Here is a 21,901-nt window from a genome sequence, read left to right on the forward strand (position 1 = left end):
ATCACCCCACATTTTACCTCCAGCCCAAGGTTTCTAAGCTAGGTAGTAAAACCCTCAGGGTCCCACTTCCCTTGTCCGGAATGGAACCCTCTAGTGTGCTGAGGGCCCTGGAAGGGGAAAGTGGGCAACCATTGGCAGCGAGTGGAGTGAGCGAGCGATGCTGGTGTTGGTGGGGTCACTGCAGGTTTAACCATCTCATAGGCGACCTTCAACCCTCCGTTCGAGTTTCAAAACAAGTGTTTCACAACCTCCTCTGTTGCACCTCCCAGCTCAGGGAAACCACAGGAGAACACAGGCATCTGGTCAGTGTTCCCCTCAAACCACACTATAACTTTATACTTTGTTAAGACAACAGTCACTCCAAAGCTGCTCTCTCTCTCTCTCTCTCTCTCTCTCTCTCTCTCTCTCTCTGTGTGTGTGTGTGTGTGTGTGTGTGTAAAATTTTAAATTTAAGAGTGCCCAGGAAAATAAAGATGCCTGAAGTCTATAACCTGATAAATATTTCACAGATGAATAGATCCATTTAACGAGCATTCAGGTCAAGCTCCAGAGCATCCCCCCGCTCTCCAGACATCTCCCCTGTGCGCCCCCAAAGGTAACAGCTATCATATGAATCAGTGTGTTTGTATTCACGGCCTTAATTCACCAAGGTTACTTTGAATGCCAATTCATTAATTAAAATGTTAAACAATACCGGGCTCAGCGTGGGCCTGCAGGTGAGCTGGGGCTGGAGGCACCGCTGTGGGTATGTCCTGCAGCAGCCAGTCTTCTGCTCAATGCTGTATTCCTGGGCTATACACAGTGGTCTCGGGGTATCAAGCTGGACCGAACCGAAAGCCTTGTAAAATTGGAAAAAACACACGTCTCATTCTTTCCAGTAGAGAAGCCTGAGTGTTGGGGCTGGAGATGGAGCTCAGAGGCAGAATACTTGCGGAGCGTGCACAGGTCCCTGCGTTCCATTCCCAGCTCCACAAATAAATGAAGATCCCAAGTCTCCATTGATTTCTTTCCCATGAGAGAGACTCTGCTTTGTCCTAGCCCAAGGATGTTCCAGAATTGTTATCTCCTCTCTCCATTCCCTGGGGCAGCATCTGAATTATTCAGGAACCTAGAAGATATGGGGAGGGCATGAATCTTTTAACGAAAAAATTGCTGGGAAATCAGCCAGGAAGTAGATGAGAGAAAATGAAATCTTATTCAAATGTGTGCACTCCACAGCAGCCTCCTCCACAGTGCTTCCTCGGGCTGCAGAGGAAGCAGGCGCTTTTGCGATGATAGTGTTGAACTTAAAACATAGTAAAATATTTGAAGGAGAAAGGAGAAACTCAGAGAGGTCCATGATTGTTTTAAATTAAGAGCACCTTCCCAATGTTAATGACCTCAGTTCAGATTTGCCTTTTGAATTGTCTTGGTAACCTCGACACCCCCAAGCTTCTGGCAAATGTCCCAAGATGATTTTGGAAAGATTCACACTTGTATGGGACTAATTTGGTTTGGGGGCCTTCATTTCTTTCACATCTTCTCATTGACTCTTCTAGTTCAATGGAGGACAGTGATGCAATGAACAGAAATTAAACTTGAACGTTCTTCCCTGTGCGATTAGTTCAGGTCACGATTAATAAAAACTCAGACACAGGAACTGGAGTTCAGCCTGAAAGTCAGCAAAGCAAAATAGCCAGCCACAGGTTCTCACCTCGACCTCAGTCTGAAATGGCGATCCTGCCTCCAGGAGTCTCAGAACGAACTGTGAGTGAGAGCTGTCTCCTCCTGTCATATTCCTCTCTAGGGTTGGGATTAAGGGTGTGCACCACTACCACCCGGTTTCTATGGCAACCTAGTGTGTCACCACTGCCTGGTCTGTAAAACTCATCAGCTGTTTTACTCCCTGAACTTTGGGCACGCTTTATTTGTTAAAATATAAATGAAACATCAGCACACTGATCCCAGCAAAGCTGCTGCTGCCCTAGACTAAGCCCAAGCAGAGTGAGAACACAAGAAACAACTCGTTAAGCAAGCAGCTATTGCCTCATGTGGAGTGCCAGGAGAGAGGAAAATATTTGAGCCAAGTGAACTGCAAAAGCCCAAGTAACGCGGCCACACGACACATCAAACTTCAACAAAAACACTGGTAGGAGCAGAAAGGCTTAGGAGAACTGTGGGGGGAGAGGTGATTTCTCCAGGAAGTGCAATGTTAGGAACACAGAAGTTGAAGGGAACATACGTGTGGCTGTCAGCAGTGAGCGGCAGGCTGGTGGGGCCTCACCCAACCTCCTCTGCTGCTCACTGGGACCATTCTGAATCAACCGTCAGCTGGGCTTGTGAGATGGGGCAAGGGTACTCACCAAGCCTGAGGGCCTGAATCCAACCTTCAGAACTCACGTGGGGATGGGAGAAAACTATCGTCCGCAAGCTATCCTCTGATCTATAAATATAGCAAATAAATAAATGCTATAAATAAGGAAAAAGTGGAAACGGTAAGTCATGTGATCTGGAGGTGCCTGCTTCTAGAGTGCTTGCCTATCATGAACAAAGCCCTGGATTCCATCCCCAGCGTTGTGTAAACCTGGTTATACACTGTTAATCCCAGCATTTCACCCCAACTACAGAGAGTCCCAGACCAATCTGGGACACATGGGATCCTGTCAGGCAAATAAAATAAACAAAGAACCAATCAATTAACAGGGCATCATATGGGAAGACCAGAGTGGATAGCCTTCTTAAGTGTGAGACATCAGGGCACGAGGAACCTGTGTCGGGCTTGCAGGCCCAGCGAGCAGGAGAGGTGACCAGGCCCAGTTGTCACGCATGCTCCCTCGTGCAGTGGCAGATGCCATGATCTAAGGATAGAGCAACTTGGGGAAGAAAGGCTGATTTCAGCTTACAGGTGAAGTCCACCAGGAAGGGAGGACGGGGCAGGAATCATGCGGGAGCTGGTGCAGAGGCCACGGAGGAGGGCTGCTTACTGGCTCACTTTTCCTCGCTGGCTTGGCTTGCTCCTTTCTATTGCAGGACCATCTGCCCAGGGGTGGTACCACTCAGAGTGGACTAGGTCCCTCTTCATCCATCATCAGTCGAGAAAATGCCTCCCAGACCGATGCCCGCAGGCCCATCCGATGAAGGCATTTTCTCAACTGAGGTTCCTCTCACCAGATGACCCTACTTTATGGTAAATTGACAAAAACAAAACCAAACAAAACCAAAAACCTACCTGTCTGTGTTTACTCCTATTGTGTGCTAAGCTTCAGATCTGTTTCTCGTGGTCTTTTCCTGAACAATCAGTGAATATGTCTGCTTGGACCTGTGACAAAATGACAAGATGTCTTCCTGGGTTTACCCAAGAGAGCCTTGGCTCTAAGGGATCTTTTTCCGCTCCTGGTTACTCAGACCCCTAGACCAGGCTATCTTCTGAGTTAGGATCTTTTGCAGATGGCGAATGTGCTCCCAAGCACTGTCTGTCAGTCCAGTTTCTTCAGCAACTATTTCGTTCTTTCTTCACTTTTCCCAGCCTCCTCTCAGGCTCTCGGGCACACTCTGCTTGCCCTGCAGCCGCTGAAGACTTGGAAGCCAGCAGACAGGAATTCTCTCAGCTTCCCATCCCCACCCTTTTCTGTCAAAGGCCAGGAACCGCTCTTGCTTCCTAGGGGTCTCATTCTCTCACTCATCTTAGTAAAACATTTCACTATTAACCAAAGCGATGGCACTAACTAAGCCAACACTTTGAAATGCTTGTGTGTAAAATGAAGATTATTGAACATGCAATGAAAAACAAAACCCAGGAGAGGCAGCAGTATTAATATTTGTTATTTGCTTGTAAAACTGAGATTATTCATTCCTATAGCTGATTCCTGTCCAGGGTGACCATGGAAGTTTGTCTTATGTGTGTGGCTCTTTTGCCTGTGTGTGTGTCTATGTCTGTGTGAGTGCGGTGTCCAAGGACACCCGAAGAATTCATGAGATTCCCCTGGGACTAGAGTGACAGACAGCTGTGACCTGCCATGTGAGTGCTGGGAATTGAACCCAAGTCCTCTGGAGGAGCAGCCAGTGCTCTTAAGTGCTGAGCCATCTCCCCAGACCCTGGAAGTTTTGATTCTACTTTCCTAGTTGACACTGTTTGGGACACACTCCACCACTGACGTGGCAGCTCTCAGTTCCCTAGTCATTGTACTTTTCTTCCTAGGCCACGGTTGAGAACCCGCGTGCCATGTCTAACGCCAAAGTCTGCCTGTCATCAGCTGAACTCAAACTTCCTTCCAGCAAACAAAAAAGTTGGGCTGTTTTTTCCAAAAGGCTCTGTCTCCATGGCAATCATGTTCACCTTACAAGGATGACACAGTCTAGGTGTCCTCTTTCCTCTCTTATTAAGAACCAGTTCAACCACTGACTTTTCTCTGTGCTCATCTAACCCTGGCCTGTTGTGTACCCGGCACCGTATCTCCTCCAGCTGCGCGACCGTGGAGGCCGTGGGTGGCGGCGCCATCTTCTCTGCCTTGGCAACATCTCTCTCTGTCTCCCGTTCCCCACTGCCTCGGCAACACCTCTCTCTCCCGTTCCCACTCCCTCGCCTGCTTAAGATTCTAGTGGCGTCTCCTTCCCTGAAAAACAAAACACTCCCATCTTTTCTGCCCCAGCCTCAAACTCCCTTTGTGCCTTCTAACCTCGCTAGGATATTTGTGCTCCTATAGAACACCCTTGCTTGGAGCTGGGCACAGTGGTGTACGCCTTTAATCCCAGCACTAGGGAAGCAGAGACAGGTGGATCTCTAAGCTTTAGGCCAGCCTGGTCAACAGAGCTAGATCCAGGACAGCCAGGGCTACACAGAGAAACCCTGTCTCAAAAGCAAAACATAACAAAAACAGACAGTGTTGGGAGCAGTGAGACCCCAGATCCTGAATTTCTTGTAATCCCCTGATCTGAGCGCCTACAGCTGCTCTGAGCACAAGACCTTCAGGAGTTCCTGATGGCAGGAGAGTGGTTTCTGTTGGGTTTGGTTGGGGCATGGCTATCTCTATATAATCTGCCCCTGAACACAATAAAGGGGGCATTCTTGGGGAATTCAAGGATGACCCTTGTTGCTGTCTCTCTGTCTGTGTGTGTCTGTGTATTTTAACCTCCAGTCCCCTTGCTCGTGAATTGGGTGCCAGCGCACAGAGCAGAGACACGGGGGCGCTGTGCGCGACAGACAAAACCGAACCATGGTCCAGCATCCAGGCTTTCCTCTTCTCCCCTTCTACTGAGTTTGCTTCTTCTCTGCTTTGTCTTCACGTTCTTTCCGGGTTTGAGATTCTCAGTCTCCAGTGTCTGCTTTCTCTCCTTATATTGTGTCAACTCTTTCAAGTAACCACAACCACACCTGTAGCTCTACATAACACTGACCTCCCAAGCCAATGCCTTCAGTTTAGACTGGCTGAGAGCCTCGGCGGTGTGGACTCCATGCTGTGTGTGTGTGTGTGTGTGTGTGGTATGGTGTGTGGTGTGGAGAGGTGTATGGTGTGGGATGTGTGTGGGGCCGTGTGTGTGTGTGTGTGTGTGTGTGTGTGTGTGTGGTATGGTGTGTGGTGTGGAGAGGTGTGTGGTGTGGGATGTGTGTGGGGCCGTGTGTGTGTGTGTGTGTGTGTGTGTGTGTGTAGCTGACAGAGCTCCTACTCAGAAGAACCCAGATGAACTCCCGTACACAGAGAGACGTCTCCCACTGAAAAAGAACAGTTTGTCCCTAAGTCAGGGAAGAAGTGGCACGGAAGGAAGAGCTGCGGCCAACAAGGCCAAAGCAAAGGTGAACTGGGAGTAAATATAGTGTACAACAATGCAAAGAAAGCCTTTGGTTTTTAAAGTTCTGTTTTGTATGTGCGTGTTTACTTCCATGAAGAAGACTCTATCCGCTAAGGTCTGAGCTGCTACGTCAAGAGGGCATGGAGAGGACGGGCTGGCGCAGTGAGTACAGTGATTGTCACACAGGCCTGACGACACAAAGCTCATCTCCTGCAGCCTCATAAACAGCGGTGCTCATGGTTCCTGCTGGGGACAGAGGCAGGGGATCCCTGGGGCTTGCTGCCCAGCAACACTACCCAAGCAGTAAGCTCCAGATCAGTAAGAGACTGTCTCAAAAAGTAAGATGGAGGAGCAACTTAGAGATCCATCCCCAGTCTCTCGTTCCTCTGTTCAGCAGACTGGGAATCTGCGCCTTGGCCCACCCTGCACTCTGACAGAGCAGCAATGGAGCTAGGGGCTCCTCTTCCTTGAGCACTGCAGACATCACTTGGGTCTCTCAGCCTTTGTTTCTAAGAGTGTGACATCAGTTCAAGAAGATCACTATTTTGTAGTAATTAAGAGTGTATTCAAACCTGCATCCTAGGCTCACATGTAAACCTTTATGTCCTTTCAAATATAGGCAGCCCAAACTTCAGCGCCTTGGGGGTATGGTGATGTGTGCTGGTAGTCTCAACTCGTGAGAGGAGGCAGCAGAATCAGTTCATCCTTAGCCTGGGCCATATGACACCATGTCGTAACCCCCACCCTGAAAAAATCCTCAGCATATTCTTTGGGGTTCTGCCCCTACCTCTGAGCCCACCATGGGAGCCATGGGGCAGTTCCAGAAGGGGCTGTCATCTGCATTGTTGGCAGCTTCCTGGATAGGCATACCTGCGAGGGCCTGGGTGGTTTCAAAGGTGTGCTGAAGTGAAAATGAAGGTTTGGGCTTTCATTTTGCACGTGGTTCTTCTGCACTAGGTAAACACTGAACCGCTTTCAGAGAGTACCCCAGTCTACTTCAGTGACAAGCGGGACTCACAGCTTCTGACAGGAAACGCCATTCCTGCAGCCACAACAAAGCCCTTTCTCCCTTAGGTTTTCACCGCTGAAGAAACAGAGTCTGCACCCAACATGCTTCCTGTGAAAGTTTTCACTAGCTGAGCAAGTCCTAGCCAGCACTGTCTGCAATGCACCTAACCCATCATTTCTCTTTATAGATATTATTATTATTATTATCCTGGGGCCACAAGACCACCTCAGCCTCCAAGACAGGGTCTCACTCTGCAGCTCAGGCTGTCCCGGAACTCACAGAGATCCTCCTGCCACTACCTCCTGAGTGCCACTAGGCCTGGCCTCTCTTTTGGTCTCTTGCAGTGGCTTACACAGGATGCCCTAGGCAGCAGGTGCTGTGCTACTTCAGGGGAGCAGAGGGCTCCACATGGCTACCCAAATCCCTTCAAAGCCCAACTCTGCCAGCACTTAGGTGACCTGGTCCTTTCTTCTGTCTCTCTGCCTCTGTTCCACCAATAAGAGACTCACGAGGCTTTTCCTGCCTCGGGAGACTTCTGCCTTCTACCTTTTCCTCATAGGGAGCTCCCAGCATGGAGAATGCCTCCATGTTAGACCAGCTTCTGTCGTCATTCTCTCTCCCCCGTAGCTCGGTCCTTCCCCACCACAGCATTTGCTACAATCTGTGATTACACTCTGGATCGTGTGTTAATTTGCTTTCTGACTGAGCTGCCTCTAGAAAATAGAAAATGTCTTGTTGGAGAAAAAGAAGAGCATAGTTCGGGGGCAGGCACAGAGGTGTTCCTGCAAAGATTTGTTCAGTGAGTTCACCATCTTCCACCGCAACCTCTCCTGTCATTAATGTCCTCCCGGAAGGGCTGTTCTAAAGAGAATACCTCCATTCACAAGGAAAACAAAGCATAGTCTCATAAAATTTATAAAAGCCAGGAGACTTTGTTTTTACAAACATATAAATTATTTTATTTACAAAGCCATGTTACAAAAAAAAAAAAGCAAAAAAAAAAAATACAATCGTTCAGTGGAGAAAAGCTTCCAGACCTGGTGCGGACCACAGCAGGATCACAGATACAGTTTCGTTCTTTCTTTGAAAACCTGTAAGCCATAGAGTTTACTATTTACACCTACTTCGGACAGGTATTTGCTTACAATGTCACAGGCATGGAATGGATTCTATCTGATAGTGCTAATCCGTAAAGGTGCGGGACGACGGAGGGAAATGCTTAGTGTTACAAAATGCGGATCATAGAAAAGAAACCCACGCCACGAGTGTGGCCTTGGTTGAGTAGGATCGGACATGCTCTCTTCAAAATTCCTCTGAAAAGCTTCTAAAATTGGTTAGTAGGAAAGGACAAATGGACAGGTGCAAATTCTAGTCTGTGCAACAATGGTTATTTAATTCACCCCATGACTGACCAGCTACATAAAACCCACAGAGTTTCGTTAAAGTGCCATGGGCTGACGGCATAACAAAATATAAGGTGTAAATAGAAAATTTCCTTTTTTCCTTTTTTGTTTTTTTTTAAACAAGAGTTCACTGAGAATCAGCAATAATAGAATACGCTGTATAAACTATTTCCTACAAAGGCTGATCAGCGTTATTTACAGTTGGTACATTGATACAAAAGAAGGCATACAAGTTATCCAACTCGATTTTTTGATTTTTAAATTTTATATGGCTGACAGGTCTATGTGGAGACTGAGACGAGTCAGGAGCTCCTCAGGCAGACAGGGGTGTGAGCAGCCAAGGGGCCGAGACGGAAGGCTGAGTGGGGCGTGGGGAACAGAAAGACTGGAAGGGACGACTCTCCTGATGCGGTAGGTGTTGGTCCAGTGGAATCCATGAGAACAAACACAGGAAATCTTTTCTTTGCATTCCATTAGTTTTTTTCCTAGCTACAAGCATTTTTTAAAATACATCAAAACGTAAACCCGGGGCTAACTGTGAACGAAGAGATACCGGGGTTTTTCCCTTTTTGCTCAGTTTTCTGGAATTGTCCTCACCTTTTGGTCAAAGCGGTCTCTCAAGAAAGTAAGCAGCATTAGGTGGAGAGCCTCGTTATTGCGGCTTCCGGTGCAAGACCCAGGGCGGACCTTGCTGAAGCCTGCTCGCTCCCTCAGCCTCTGTGAAGTCGCGGTTCCTCGGAAGCAGCATGTCACCTCTCAACCTTCGGTTTCCCTCTCTGAATAGAAGAGTTTAGGGGCCAGAGGCTTATTTTGTTGCTGAGACTTGTTTTGTTTTTAATCCCGCGAGTTTTACAACTCAAAATAAATTATGTATTTATATTTATATTTATATATATATAAAACAAGACATCTAAAACCGAACAAGACAAAAATTGTGCAAAAATAACAAAGATATATACACACTTTTGAGTCTGAAGAAATGTACAATAAAAACATAATTCAAAGAACATTTTAAAAATATAAACATTGCTCAAACTTTCCGAAGTTTCATATTGTTTCTGAAACTATTCTGGTCAGTTAGCTCTGTAATATAGTAAAACATAAATTATTACAAAATTAACACTATAAAAATTTACTTTAAGAATATCTTCTAAACTTTTTTCAATGGATCTAACCTTGTTTATAATTTCTTAAACATTTATAAGTCTTAAAATCTGCCTTAACCTTAAAAAACAACAAATATCCCCCAAACAAAAAAGTAACAATCACCCCTTAAATTTGCAGCCCCCCCACCCGACGTAAATTGACCAGCATATAAGTGCACTTTTAACACTGGAGAAAGAAAAACGAAATAACCCAACCAATGTCCTGGTGCTTAACGTCAACTCCCGACTTAAAAAAAAAAAATCTTCATTTTCTATTTAAAAATTTAAGAATCCTGTAAGAAACACTGTCAGTGCAAGTCCAGTGATGGACATCACTCCTTTTTTCTCCTCCTGTCTTTGCAGATTCCAACTCTGTGGTGAGACTTAACATTAGTCTGATCTTTGGGTTGGGAGAAGAGGAATGGGAAGGACATCTTTGGGGAGGGACAGGGGTGTGCCCAGAGGCAAAACTAGCATTCACTTCTGATTTCAGGATGGCACAGGCGGGCGTCTGGCAGATCAAAGCCGGAGTACCTGTTCCGTGTACCAAACTCTCTTTCTCATTCCCCATTGGAGCTGCTGTTTCTTTCAAGACTCCAACATGAAGGGCTTAATAGCCGTGGTGCTCCGGTGCCTCCCTGCCCACGCCTCTTCTCTATCTCTGGTTGGTCTGTCTGAGTTGGAGCCCCTGAGGATGGAGGGCAAACTTATCTAGGGTGGGGGTTTGCAACCAGTAATAGTTCTTATTCCCACAAGGAGTTTGGCACAAAACCTCCACGCAACCAGACTTGTCTCTGGAGGACCCTTCCTGACCCCAGAACCTTCCTGATACCTCAAGAATTTTCAGGAGCTATGGTCACAGTACCACCTTATGAAGTGACTTCCCTAGGTCCTGTGGGCCTTCTGTCTCTGGCTGATCCAGCTTAAGGAAACTGTGCACTGTGCCCTACTTGGAACGGACTCTTCAGAGTATATTCCAGACAAGCTCTGACCATCACAATCATTGGGTTCCACCATCTCAGGTCCCTTCTACCCTTTTACCCTTCTACCTGACCTGGTGAATCTTTTCTGCACAGTTGGGCCTTGGCATTGAGTAAGCCACACCATGAAAGGGCCACTGACCTCACTCTAGTGGCTGGCATTTGGCTCTGGACAAGGAGAGCTGCGGAAGGTCCACTCCCAACCCCACAGTGTACCTCCAAGCACAGGCTCCTCCCCAGCGTGTGGTCCAGAGCTGCCGGTGGGTGGGAGCTAGCAGCTTCCGATGGCCTCCGGAGCACAGTGACCCAGAGGTGGAGAGGAAGGGCAGGGTGGGAAAGGACTCGGGAGAGCGTGAGCTCTGCAAGCGCTAAAAGTTCAAGAGCTTCCGTGGGTGCCAACCTGGAACCGGAACCCGGAACTGGAACCGACAGTTTGCACCTCTGTGCTCAGGAGCAAAATGACGGTGCACTAGCAGCATCAGGAGGAAGGGGGTAACCCCGAATGTGGAAGAATGTATAAGACATGACAAGTGAAAACAGAGAAAACACTGTTTCTGTAAATCTCACATTCAGGCTCTTTTGCCTTGTCTGTCTGTCTTTCTTTCTTTCATTCAACTAAAAATCCATGTTAAAAAAAAGAATTAGAAGAAGAAATGCCAGAGCCACAAGCAGCGTCCAAAAATCACTCCCCCCACAGACCTCCCTTCTCCCGACTTAGTCTCCTGGGAAGGATGTCCACCGGAACTGGTTAGAAGTGGCTTCACCATCTTGTTAGGGAAGAGTCCTTATCCTGCCCATTCTGCTTGTGTTCTTCTAGAAAAGAAAAAGAAAAAAAATGTGTCTCATTCAGGGTGATCCATGAAAATCCAGGAGGGCACCTCCGTTTTCTTGTGTGTCACAGAACGGAGAAGAATCCACTACCTGGATGTGGCTAAGAGCAGCCACACTTTGTAACTAAGAGGACGGCTATTAAGACATCCATGGTTAGTGACGGTAGCTCCAAGGCTGGAAACGTGGGGACAAGAGCGTGGCTTTCATGGGCTCTCTCCTGGATAAAGGGCTGGGATAACTGCATGTTTTCTCTGTGCCTTCCTTTTTATTGGTTCATTTTTTTCAATATATTATGAATGACACAGTTAGCTAATGAAGGTAGAGCCCTGGGTTAAACAGGTTTTGGAGATTTGGGGTGGGTGTGGCTAATTTCGGTGTGACTCAGCTTCAGCTGAGTACAGCCTTGTTCCTCCAGTCACTACCTGCTGCTTGTGTTTGCTACTCCTTCTGTGAGGCGTAACTGCCTCCCTCGCCTTTTCCCCAGGCCTGAGCACATAGCCCTTTGGAGAAAGTCACTGATCTCTGGGTTTACACATTGATCACTCTTACTTCTCCTAAGTGAATCAAAACATAACGGTCATTACAGCCTAACACTTGACTTTGCTACGTGCTAGAGTGTTTTAGCTATTTTTCAGAGACTTTACATCAATAAGCTGGTTTAACCTCACATAGGTCATAGAACCTTGGGGACCATCATGATCCTCACTTTATAGAGGAGGAAATGGGGGAAGCAGATTGCTCAAGGACCCACAGCTAATAACAAGAAGGTCCATGTTTGGAAGCCAGGTTATCTGCTCTGCTGGAGGTGAGATTTGAACTTCCGACACCAGCGCACGTTCTTACTGGTCTGACGTTGGCTCTGTGTGGCTTCCCCCACCCCTAGAAACTTACCTGACGGCTGTGTCCTGGGCTGGATAGGCTTGCAGGGCTGGATTGGGACAAAGCTAGGCTGCTATTTTTTCCAACCTGAAAGACACCGTGAACTCCCATTCAGACACGGAGGCAAACAAGAAGACCCTCTGATGCCATATGTTGTCAGGGCAGGCAGGGGAGGAGTGCGGTACTACAGGTCTTATTCCCTCGATTACTCGGAGTGGATGCTTCCCACTTAAATGGCAGAAAAAGGAACTGCAGTTTAAGGGCACTTTTAAGAGGTCCCTCTCCCAGAGTTCTTAATTTCACCCCTCGGATATGCACAATGCAGGAGGCACGGCTTATCCCTCTGCAGCTCAAGAGACCACAAGCTCATGCATCTCTGAGCACAGTGCAGGCCCACCGTGCTTCTAGCCCTGGCTCCTCAGGTCTGTCTGGCTAGGGGGTCCAGGATTCAGCCTCTGGTTCTTCAGAAAACCAGTTATGCTGAGCTGCTCTTGCATGTGCGGGGAAGGAGGGGAAAGGGTACTTTGTCCTGCCTGGCAGGGTCCCTGGGATGGCAGGCCTGGGGTCATAGATGACCTCTCTTTGGGTCTGTCCTTGTCCCCTGGTGCGGTGGGCTCTGAGAAGAGCTGGTGCCAGGGTCCAGTCCCATGGTTCCAGCTCATTTGCAAAGGGGGCTCTTGCCCCCAGCCTCCAAACAGCCCCTCCACTATCTTTGCTCCCCCTTTGAACACAGGCACCCACCTTTCGCTCTGAGTACTGCTCTGTGTCCCGTTTAATACCCTGGTGGAAGTTTGGGGCCTTTTACTTCCCAGACACAGTTAGGAGAACCTGAGAGTTCTCTGCGAGGCACAGAGTCTCATTTTGGATTTCTTTTTGAGTCAGGATCTCGTGTAGCCCTGGTTGGCCTGGAATTCACTGTGTAGCTAAGGACGACCTTGAACTCCTGATCCTCCATCTTCCCATTGCTGGGCTGCTGTACCTGGCTCTCATCTTGGGTTTCTGGAGCTTTCCTCTCTGCGTTCTAACAGAACCAACACAGCTGCCAGAGGCCTTTTCCTTTTCCTAAGACATGGAAATAAATGCCCAGGGGTGACTCCAGCCAAAGCCTTCTTTCAGTTGCCTGGTTACAAGCATCGCTGTCACCGTGTTGAGGGTTGGTGCAGCATGGCTCCTGGGGCACATTCTCAGGGAGGCTCATGGGCTCTTCTGCTGCTAGCTGGGCTGACTCACCGTGCCGACTGAGTGTTACAGACAGTCTGGGAGCCAAACAGCCAGCACTCAATACCCAGGCCCTTCAGGCTTGACAGGAAGACCCAAGAGCCCAGAGTCAACTCCCAGGTTTAGGACTCTGCTCTGCTGTTTGCTTGCTGTGTGACTTTGGGAAGCTCGTGTAAGTTCTCTACGCCTTGCTTGGCTCATGTATATAAAAATGGGTTAATAGCAGGTTAGGTACTGAGTTCCTGGACCTCAAGGGTTTGGGGACAGAGACCATCAGTGACGTGTAGTCGGCCAATAGAAGTTTATCTAAAATGAGGAAAGTAAGGCAGCTTTGCTGCAGCAGGGAAGATCCACAGGCATGGGGAAGCAGCTCCACCTGTTGGCTCCCCCGCGACTCTGCTCTTACTCCCAGCCTGTTCACCCTCAGCCTGCCTTTTCACAAGACCCCAGTGTATCTGTGCGCATGCATTCCAGTATAAGAAGCTGTGTGCCTCCTTCTGAGTCTACAGAAGACCCCGGTTAGCAATCCAGTCTCCAGGTAGGATCTGGAGGGTGCCAGCTAGACGTGACATTAAGTGACCCACGTCTCACCATGGCCAAGGCTGCAGCTGTCTGGCCCTTGCTCGTGTGTGCTTGTGAATCCCTCCCAGAAGGTGCTCTTCTTGGGGCTTTGCTGAATGTCTTACATGGTGACACAAAACAGTGGTTCTCAACCTGTGGGTCGAGGCCTCTTGAGGGGGCAGGGTCGCAGATCAGACACCGAAAAGTAGCAAAATTACAGTCATGAAGTAGCAAGACAATTTTATGGCTGGGGGTCACCACAACATGAGGAACTGTATGAAAGGGTCGTGGCATTAGGAAGGTGGTGACCCAGAGCATTAATGCATCTCCTCCCCCCCCCCCCCCCTCTCTCTTTCTCTCTCTGAATTTCCCATCTCTAAGCAGGGCTAGTCTTAAGGTCTATTAGTTCCCTGGCGAAGGGTGGTTCTCAAAGCCCATTTGGAGGAGGCCGAGGAACCTGGGATCCTTCCCTCCAGCTCCTAGCTCCCATCAAGTAGAGGGTTGTTATCAGCAGCTCTCCCAGGCTGCATAGGTAGCCCAAATTTGGGGAACAGGAGCAGAGTTCAAGGAAAGATACAGCTATTCTTTGGCCAGCCACACCTCCCAGCTTCCCTACCGTGCACACTCTTGTGGGTATCCTGGCACTGAGTGCTTCTCTTGCTAGCTCTGCCTTGCTGGGTGCAAGGGGCACTTTTGCTTTAGGAAGGGAGGGAGGTTGAGGCAGCCTGAGGTGAGGACAATCACCTGGAAGCTGGGAGATCAGGCTACCACTCTCCAGGGATGGGGGGGGGGCTGAAATCATTTAACCAGTCAGTGTCTCAGGCTCGTCCTGAGGGGATCCAACAGATCAGATCAAACTTCTTAGCAACAAAACGCTTTAATGAAGTCGTCCTTGGAACCTCAGAATATGAAACAGACAAAAGGAATGGGGGAACTCAGAGCCTCTTTGGGGTCCCAGTTTACCCATCTGTAAAGTGACGACTGTTTTTGTGCCCCCATGCTGGGCTGGCATGAGGACTAAAGGAAGTGAATACTGTAAAGTCCTGCACACAGGGACCAGCAAAGTGAGGGTCTCACTGACTGTAAAGTGCTGAGCACAGGGACCAGAAAAGTGGGTCTTACTGACTGTAAAGTCCTGCACACAGGGACCAGCAAAGTGAGGGTCTCACTGACTGTAAAGTGCTGCACACAGGGACCAGAAAAGTGAGGGTCTCACTGACCATAAAGTGCTGCGCACAGGGACCAGCAAAGTGAGGGTCTCACTGACTGTAAAGTGCTGCACACAGGGACCAGCAAAGTGAGGGTCTCACTGACCATAAAGTGCTGTGCACACTGATTGTAAAGTGCTGTGCACAGGGACCAGCAAAGTGAGGGTCTCACTGACTGTAAAGTGCTGCGCACAGGGACCAGAAAAGTGAGGGTCTCACTGACTGTAAAGTGCTGTGCACACTGACTGTAAAGTGCTGCGCACAGGGACCAGCAAAGTGAGGGTCTCACTGACCGTAAAGTGCTGTGCACACTGACTGTAAAGTGCTGCGCACAGGGACCAGCAAAGTGAGGGTCTCACTGACTGTAAAGTGCTGAGCACAGGGACTAGCAAAGTGAGGGTCTCACTGACTGTAAAGTGCTGCGCACAGGGACCAGCAAAGTGAGGGTCTCACTGACTGTAAAGTGCTGCGCGCAGGGACCAGCAAAGTGAGGGTCTCACTGACCGTAAAGTGCTGTGCACACTGACTGTAAAGTGCTGCGCACAGGGACCAGCAAAGTGAGGGTCTCACTGACTGTAAAGTGCTGCGCACAGGGACTAGCAAAGTGAGGGTCTCACTGACTGTAAAGTGCTGCGCACAGGGACCAGCAAAGTGAGGGTCTCACTGACTGTAAAGTGCTGCGCACAGGGACCAGCAAAGTGAGGGTCTCACTGACTGTAAAGTGCTGCGCACAGGGACCAGCAAAGTGAGGGTCTCACTGACTGTAAAGTGCTGCGCACAGGGACCAGCAAAGTGAGGGTCTCACTGACTGTAAAGTGCTGCGCACAGGGACTAGCAAAGTGAGGGTCTTACTGAGAACCCTCAGAGCAGAGGACGCGCACTGCCTATGGGGAACCTGGGGAAAGGAGCCATGCTTATGTTGCCTGTCTGAGCCACCTGGCCAAGCAGGGGCACTGCCCAGCTCCCCCTGCCCCCCAGAGCCGATGAAGGCAGTGCCAGGATCTCCCTTACCTGCCGAGAGGAGGTGCTGTTAACGGGATCGGGCACCGGTGCAAGAAGGCTGGGTGGGTTCTTTTTGTGGACACTATTCATACCAGGCATTTTAGTGATCTTACAGGCTTTGCTACTAGGGCTTGAATTCTTACGCTTTTTTCCTTCTGATTTGTCAAAAGAGAGGGGCAGAGAAGACACGGCGTTGTGTGAGGCCAGAGAGAGGTCCCCCGCGTGGAGCGCAAGGGCGGGCACAGAGAGGGGACAGGGGCCACTGCTGCCACCCACAGCGCCCACCTGTCTCACTATGTCCATGGGGCTGCTGGGCAATGAGGTCCGTCCTGAGGGCTCCAGCTTGGCACTGAGTGGGCTCACCCCATTGTTTGTGTGCACAGACAGACTGTTGTAGGGAGGGGCTGCCTGATAGGAGTTCAAGGAGGAACTGGCGTTCAAAACGCAGTTCTTTCTGTGGGGCCCTGGCAATGGGGATGAGAAGGAAGCCTGCAATGACAAGGAGGAGGAGGAGGAAGTCGAAGACTGTGGCTTCCTCTTTTTGTTACTTGGAGATTCGTCGCTACGAGCTGACAGGTCTTTGACTTTTGAGGATTTGCTGGTTTTGGTTTTGGATGGCTTGTGGGACGGGGAAGGAATGACAGCTGGTATCGGGGACACGGCGGAGGGGGCCTTGAAGGTTGAGTCCATGATGCTGAGGGTTGCAGCCACATGGGGAAAAGCTGTGGTGTGGGACATGAGGACGCGTGGGTCCGGCGATGCCACAAAAGCCGCGTCTGAGAGCATGGTGGATGTCATTATGTAAGAAGAGGTGAGTCTCGAGCTGATGGGAGCTGAAGGAAGATACACAGCACTGGGCTTGCTGAAAGGCTGCAAAACGGGTGCTGGAACAGGGGTGGTGATGTGGGCGGCTGGCGAGGGCATGGGGCTATCTGCCGCAGGAGGGATCTTCCTAAACACGAGAGAAGAGCCAAAGAGAAACAGTGAGACGTCGGGTGGGCATTGCCTGGGGGGGAGGGGGCCGGGTGAGCTTTGGTCGGCAGGGCTACAGAGGACACCCGGTAGGACCAGACTATGGAGAATGAAGCCTTGACGGATGGTGAGAACTGGAGGATGGCTCTTTCCTACGCTGGCCACTAACACAACATCAGCACCCGTCTCCACGCCTCAGACCCTGCTCTCTGTGCTCAGCGACTTAAGATCTGGGTTCACGAGGAAACGGCAAATGCTGTCAAGACTATAAATGTCCTGAGCAGTCTCCCCGCCCTCACACACCACTAGCCGTGATGAAAGTGGTTTTCAGAGAGGAGAAAAGGCCTCGGCCACCTGGGCATGCCCCCCTCTCCTCACTGCAACCTCTTCCATTCCTCTTTCCCATGCTACCTTTGGCTGGAGATATTCTGAAAAGAAACCATCTCCTAACTTGTCAGCATTCTTTTCTGCTGGTTGCCCAATGCCTCTGGCTACTCCATAGAGAGGTATTTCTCTTTTAGCTCATGGCCACTCGATTGTGGTGGCCAGGAAAAGTCGAGAACTTGGAAAATGATATCAAGTTGCCCATCTCTCTCTCCCTCACCCTACTTCAGTGGGGTTGACACACAGATGCCCTACAACCAAGTCCTCCTGCTCCTGGGCTGGGAAAAGGCGATAGTTCTGGACCAGTGTGCCCAGAGGGGATCAGGAATTTAGATACGGGCAGAAGGCCAGCCTGTGAACAGGGGCTCAGAGAGCCACTGCTTTCTTAGAACTGATGGGGGATGGAGCCTGAGGGCGAAGTCCATGGGCTAATGCCAGCACCAGGCAGGCAGGTATCATTCTTAAGGCCTCTGCATGTATTTCTGTTTTTCAGACAGAGTCCCACTATGTAGCCCCAGTCTTGAATTTGTGGTCTTCCTGCCTCTATGTGTGGGATTACAGGTATGTGAAAGCACCTAGCCATAAAACTCTGCCTTCTGGCATGTGCTGTAAGGGGCTCCATGTGTATCTTATGACTTAGGTCCATGCTGCTGCTACTCTTGCGACCCAGAGATGGTAGCTACGGCAGCTATGGGATCACAGCTGATTCTGAAAGAAGCAAGTGGTGTGAGGAGCCAGAGAATGCTTTGTTATTTTCTGCAGAGCTTTCTGCTTGCTCCCCAGTGTGTGTCTTCAGGAGATTTCCTTCTCTGAGGTAAGTCCCTTCTCCTCCGCAGGCCACCCCCAGCTGAGAAGAGGCCCTCTCCTGGCATTCCCCTCTGAGGATCATTTGTCTGTCCCTTGTTGGAGAGCCTGCAGCTTGGCTTCCATCTCTAGAGTGGAACCCAGCAGCATCCTTCAGTGCGGAAGCACAGTGTCTCTGAAACTGGCAGACCAAGGAGATCGAATACAAAAGTGTTGCCAAACCCCAGGCAGTCGTGATGGCGTCTGAGAGCTTCCTTCTTCTCCAGCCCCTGGGGACCTCAGAGCTCCTGCCATCCCTAAGTAAGATGTTGCACAGATAGATCCCGGCTGTGATGGATGAATGAGGGTATGGACAGATGGATGAGGGGGCAGAGGATGGGAAAGCAGGTGATCTGAGCAGCAACACAACTGTATTGTCAGGGACTATGCATGCTGGGCAGGGATTCCCAGGGAGTCAGGCCCTGAGGGTCGGCACACATCCTCACAACTTGTCTGGCCCTGCACAGCCCTTCCCTGAGAGGATGGGGACTCTAACAACTCCTCTGCTGTTTTTGTGACCCTACTGTAATACTGCAGGTGCCCCCACCGCTACAATGTGCACCCTAGGGGAATTTACAAGTCCCAGGTCATTAATTTACTTAAGGGGGGTGGGGCTTCACTTTGGGACCTTCAATGTCCCGAATGTTGGGAATCTTAATGTCCCAATTTATATTTTGCTCATTAAGCAGTATACATACTTCAAATTCTGTAGACAGGCAGAATTGAAGTCCTAAATCTTACTTGGCCCCTGCTCCAGACTGGAATGGCTGCTACTTCTGCTATATTTTCTAGACTTTTCTTTCCTCTCCTCTCCAACCCTCATTGGTAGAGGAGAAGTGGGAGGCGGGGCAGTCCCTGAGAGCTTTCTTCCCAACGCTAAACAGTTTCAGTGTTCCCTGGGGGCTCAATGGGAGGGGGTTTCACCTTTGTGGGGGCTGCTGACTTAGGCTTTGCACCCTGGCCTACAGGAAGTCCCACATAAAAGCCCAGAGATGTAAATACACTCCTGACAGCTCCCGTCCTCCCCTTGCCAGCTGCCGTGGAGATCCAGATGCTGACCTGGCTGAAAGAGAATACTGTGTTGGCGTCTCCTGATGCAGAGTTAAATGCTTGTTAAAGAAAAAAGAGTCTTGGCCGTTCCTTTTCTTCCTAATGTCTTCCATGCCCCCATCGGCTGCCATCCCTCCAGGTTCGGGCCCATCAGGGCCTGGAGTTTGGGCCCCGAGGCTGAGAGGGCAGCGGGGTGCTACGCTCTCCAGGGTTGACACCCAGGCAGCCCCAATGTTGCTCAGTGACAGCAGATTGGTTAGGCAAGTCCTGAACAGAGGGGAGGGACCTGATGCCCGGTGGCTCGGGCTTCTGTGCCTGAGGAGGAAAGGAACATGGAGCTTGAGCTGACAGTATACCAGCGCGCAAAATACAGACCAACACATTCCTTCCACGTGCCAGGGATTCACACTTCCGTAACACAGAGGGCCCGCAGCGCTGGGAGAATCACCAGCACTGGCTGCCGTGTTTGGAAGCTAAGGCAGAGGGCCAGGTCATCTGATAACCAAGAACTACATGATCCCTGTGCTGGACTTTCTGAGATCTTCAATGCATACAAACAGGAGCTAATGATGCCCTATAGACAGGCAGGGCAGTCGCCCGTGTGGGAAGACATAAGCTTCTCTTTTGGCCCTTTCCTAGTTGTATAACAACATCTATCCTAAGTCCCCTGTGAGTCCCCTGTGAGAAACAAGGCGGGGCTCAGGTCTACGTGTGCAGAGGGGCTTGGGAGAGGAGAAGGCTGTGGGTTCTGTTTCCTGTGTCTCAGGGTGTCCTGTGGCCTCTCCTGGGCCTCACTGGGCAGGCTCAGGGTCTCAAATGCTTTGGGGCCCTAGTCTGACATGATCCATCCTTTTAGCGGAGTACACCAAAGCTCCCTTAGGAGGAACGGGGGGTGGGGACACTCGGAGCTCGGCTAATAGGGTCAAAGTGTAGCTTCTCGTCTGCCATGGTTGAGAGGGTCCAGGCCTACTGGGACTTCTGAAGAGCATCCTAGGTGTCTCCCCTTTCTGTAAGTACCTGTAGAGTGTAAGTGTGTTAGGAAATGGTGTAGACACTGGATAATAAACTGCAGGTCAGAGAAAGAGAAGGAGAGGTGAGGAGAGGGCCCTAGGGAGACGGGAAGGGCCAAAGACAAACTTAACCCACTTCACAGCGCCGTTCAGAACCTGCCCTTTTAGACAACTGGACACAGTTTTTAACGAGAACAGCAACTAGCTAGAAATTTGTAACCATTATGAAAATTTTACTATTGCTCCTGAACCCTTAACATCACAAACAGAAGCATATTCTTGACATCTTTAGATAATCTGAAAATAATTAAAAAAAAAAACAAAACAACAAAAGCCTATAATCTCATAGAATAGACAAGATCTTACCTAAGATCCTTTTCAACTGTTGAGAAGCTTACCAACCCAACCGTCCCAAGAAGACAACCCAAACAGCACATTATAGGTACCCTAGAAAGCTGTTCATTAACACTGACATTTAGAACCGATCAGGATCCCTGATAAGCCAAGTATTGGGGCTTGTTCACAGAGTTTGGGCTCAGATAATGGCAAGGCAATTGTCAACTTAGACCACAAAGAAACGGCTTACTTACTTCCACATCTGTGAATTCAAGTGTTTCTCTACCATGGAGTTTAGTGCGAACCGAAACCGGTCCCATCTTCTATCAAAGACATAGTACCCTCGTCCCATGAGGCGACTCCCGAAAGAGCAGAACTGTGAGGGGGAAAAGAAAAACATTTTAATTGTGACTACAGGTTAATAAGCTAATATGAAGCACACAGAGAAAAATAACATTTGCATAAAAACACACAGGGGTACAATTTTGCTCAGAATAAAATAAGCGACTGGTACTGAAGCCAAAAATATTTCTGTGGCGCGGTAGATGGAGCTGTGGATCCCAGCAGAAGCTCGCATTTAAGCCAGCGATTGCGCCACTCCGAGAGTCACACGCGTTACCTCTAAGATGGAGCCAGTGTTTTAGGATAGAAAACAAGAGGACAGCTACGTCCAGAGAGGCTTTGCAGCTCCAGCTCTTCATCACACCACCCATTATCTCCAGGAACACGGGGTTCCCTGCCTCCCTTTCTTCCGGGAAAGAGGATGGATGACTCCTCCTGTCTGCGGCCACAGAGCCAACCGCTTCCTCCCTCCGGGAGCTGCCCTTCCATGCCAGTCCCAACTGCATCTGCACCATTTCATTTATTTTTATGTGCTTTGGTGCTTTGCCTGCATGTAGGTCTGTGTGAGGCTGTCAGAGCTTGGCGTTACGGACTGAGCTGCCATTTGAGTTCTGGGAAGTGAACTTCCTCTGTGAGAGCAGCTGGTGCTCTTAACCACCAAGCTATCTCTCCAGCCCTTAAAACACATCTGTTGTTATTGTTGTTTTGTTTCGGTTTTTTGAGACAAGGTCTCGCTATGTAGCTCTGGCTGTCCTGAAACTCACTATGTAGACCAGGCTAGCCTCTAACTGACAGAGAACCGCCCGCTTCTGCAACATCTGCCCTCTTTATCTGCTCTCCGAAGATGCCAGGGGTGCACCACCCCTCTGAGCCCTTACCCAGTACCCTCTGCCTGATGTTTCCCACTTTGGCAATTACAGTCCTACCCTTTGATGCTCATCTTGTAATTCCCATGGCTAATG

General features: G+C 49.6%; 1 protein-coding gene across 8 annotated transcripts in view; it reads right to left on the reverse strand.

Annotated features, from left to right (window-relative positions):
• Window positions 1-7,015: 7,015 nt before the first annotated feature.
• Atxn7l1 (ataxin 7 like 1) overlaps window positions 7,016-21,901 on the reverse strand; it is a 210,534-nt gene continuing 195,648 nt past the window's right edge. For 4 of the 8 annotated variants that reach the window (XM_041658202.1, XM_041658204.1, XM_041658206.1 and 1 more), the window contains 3 exons: window positions 20,852-20,973; window positions 19,261-19,566; window positions 14,686-16,954 (listed from right to left, as the gene is read on the reverse strand). In XM_041658202.1, coding sequence (XP_041514136.1) covers window positions 15,862-16,954; window positions 19,261-19,566; window positions 20,852-20,973 — 1,521 coding nt within the window. In that variant the 3' untranslated portion in view covers window positions 14,686-15,861. Of the gene's footprint in view, window positions 7,027-7,750; window positions 11,117-12,025; window positions 12,101-12,944; window positions 12,948-14,685; window positions 16,955-19,260; window positions 19,567-20,851; window positions 20,974-21,901 lie in introns of those variants that run through there. The other 4 variants (XR_005974835.1, XR_005974834.1, XM_041658203.1 and 1 more) reach the window with 4 other exon arrangements.

Source organism: Microtus oregoni, unplaced genomic scaffold, assembly GCF_018167655.1.
Source record: "Microtus oregoni isolate MIOR12 unplaced genomic scaffold, Mior012 000009F_ref0000495, whole genome shotgun sequence".
Lineage (NCBI taxonomy): Eukaryota > Metazoa > Chordata > Mammalia > Rodentia > Cricetidae > Microtus > Microtus oregoni.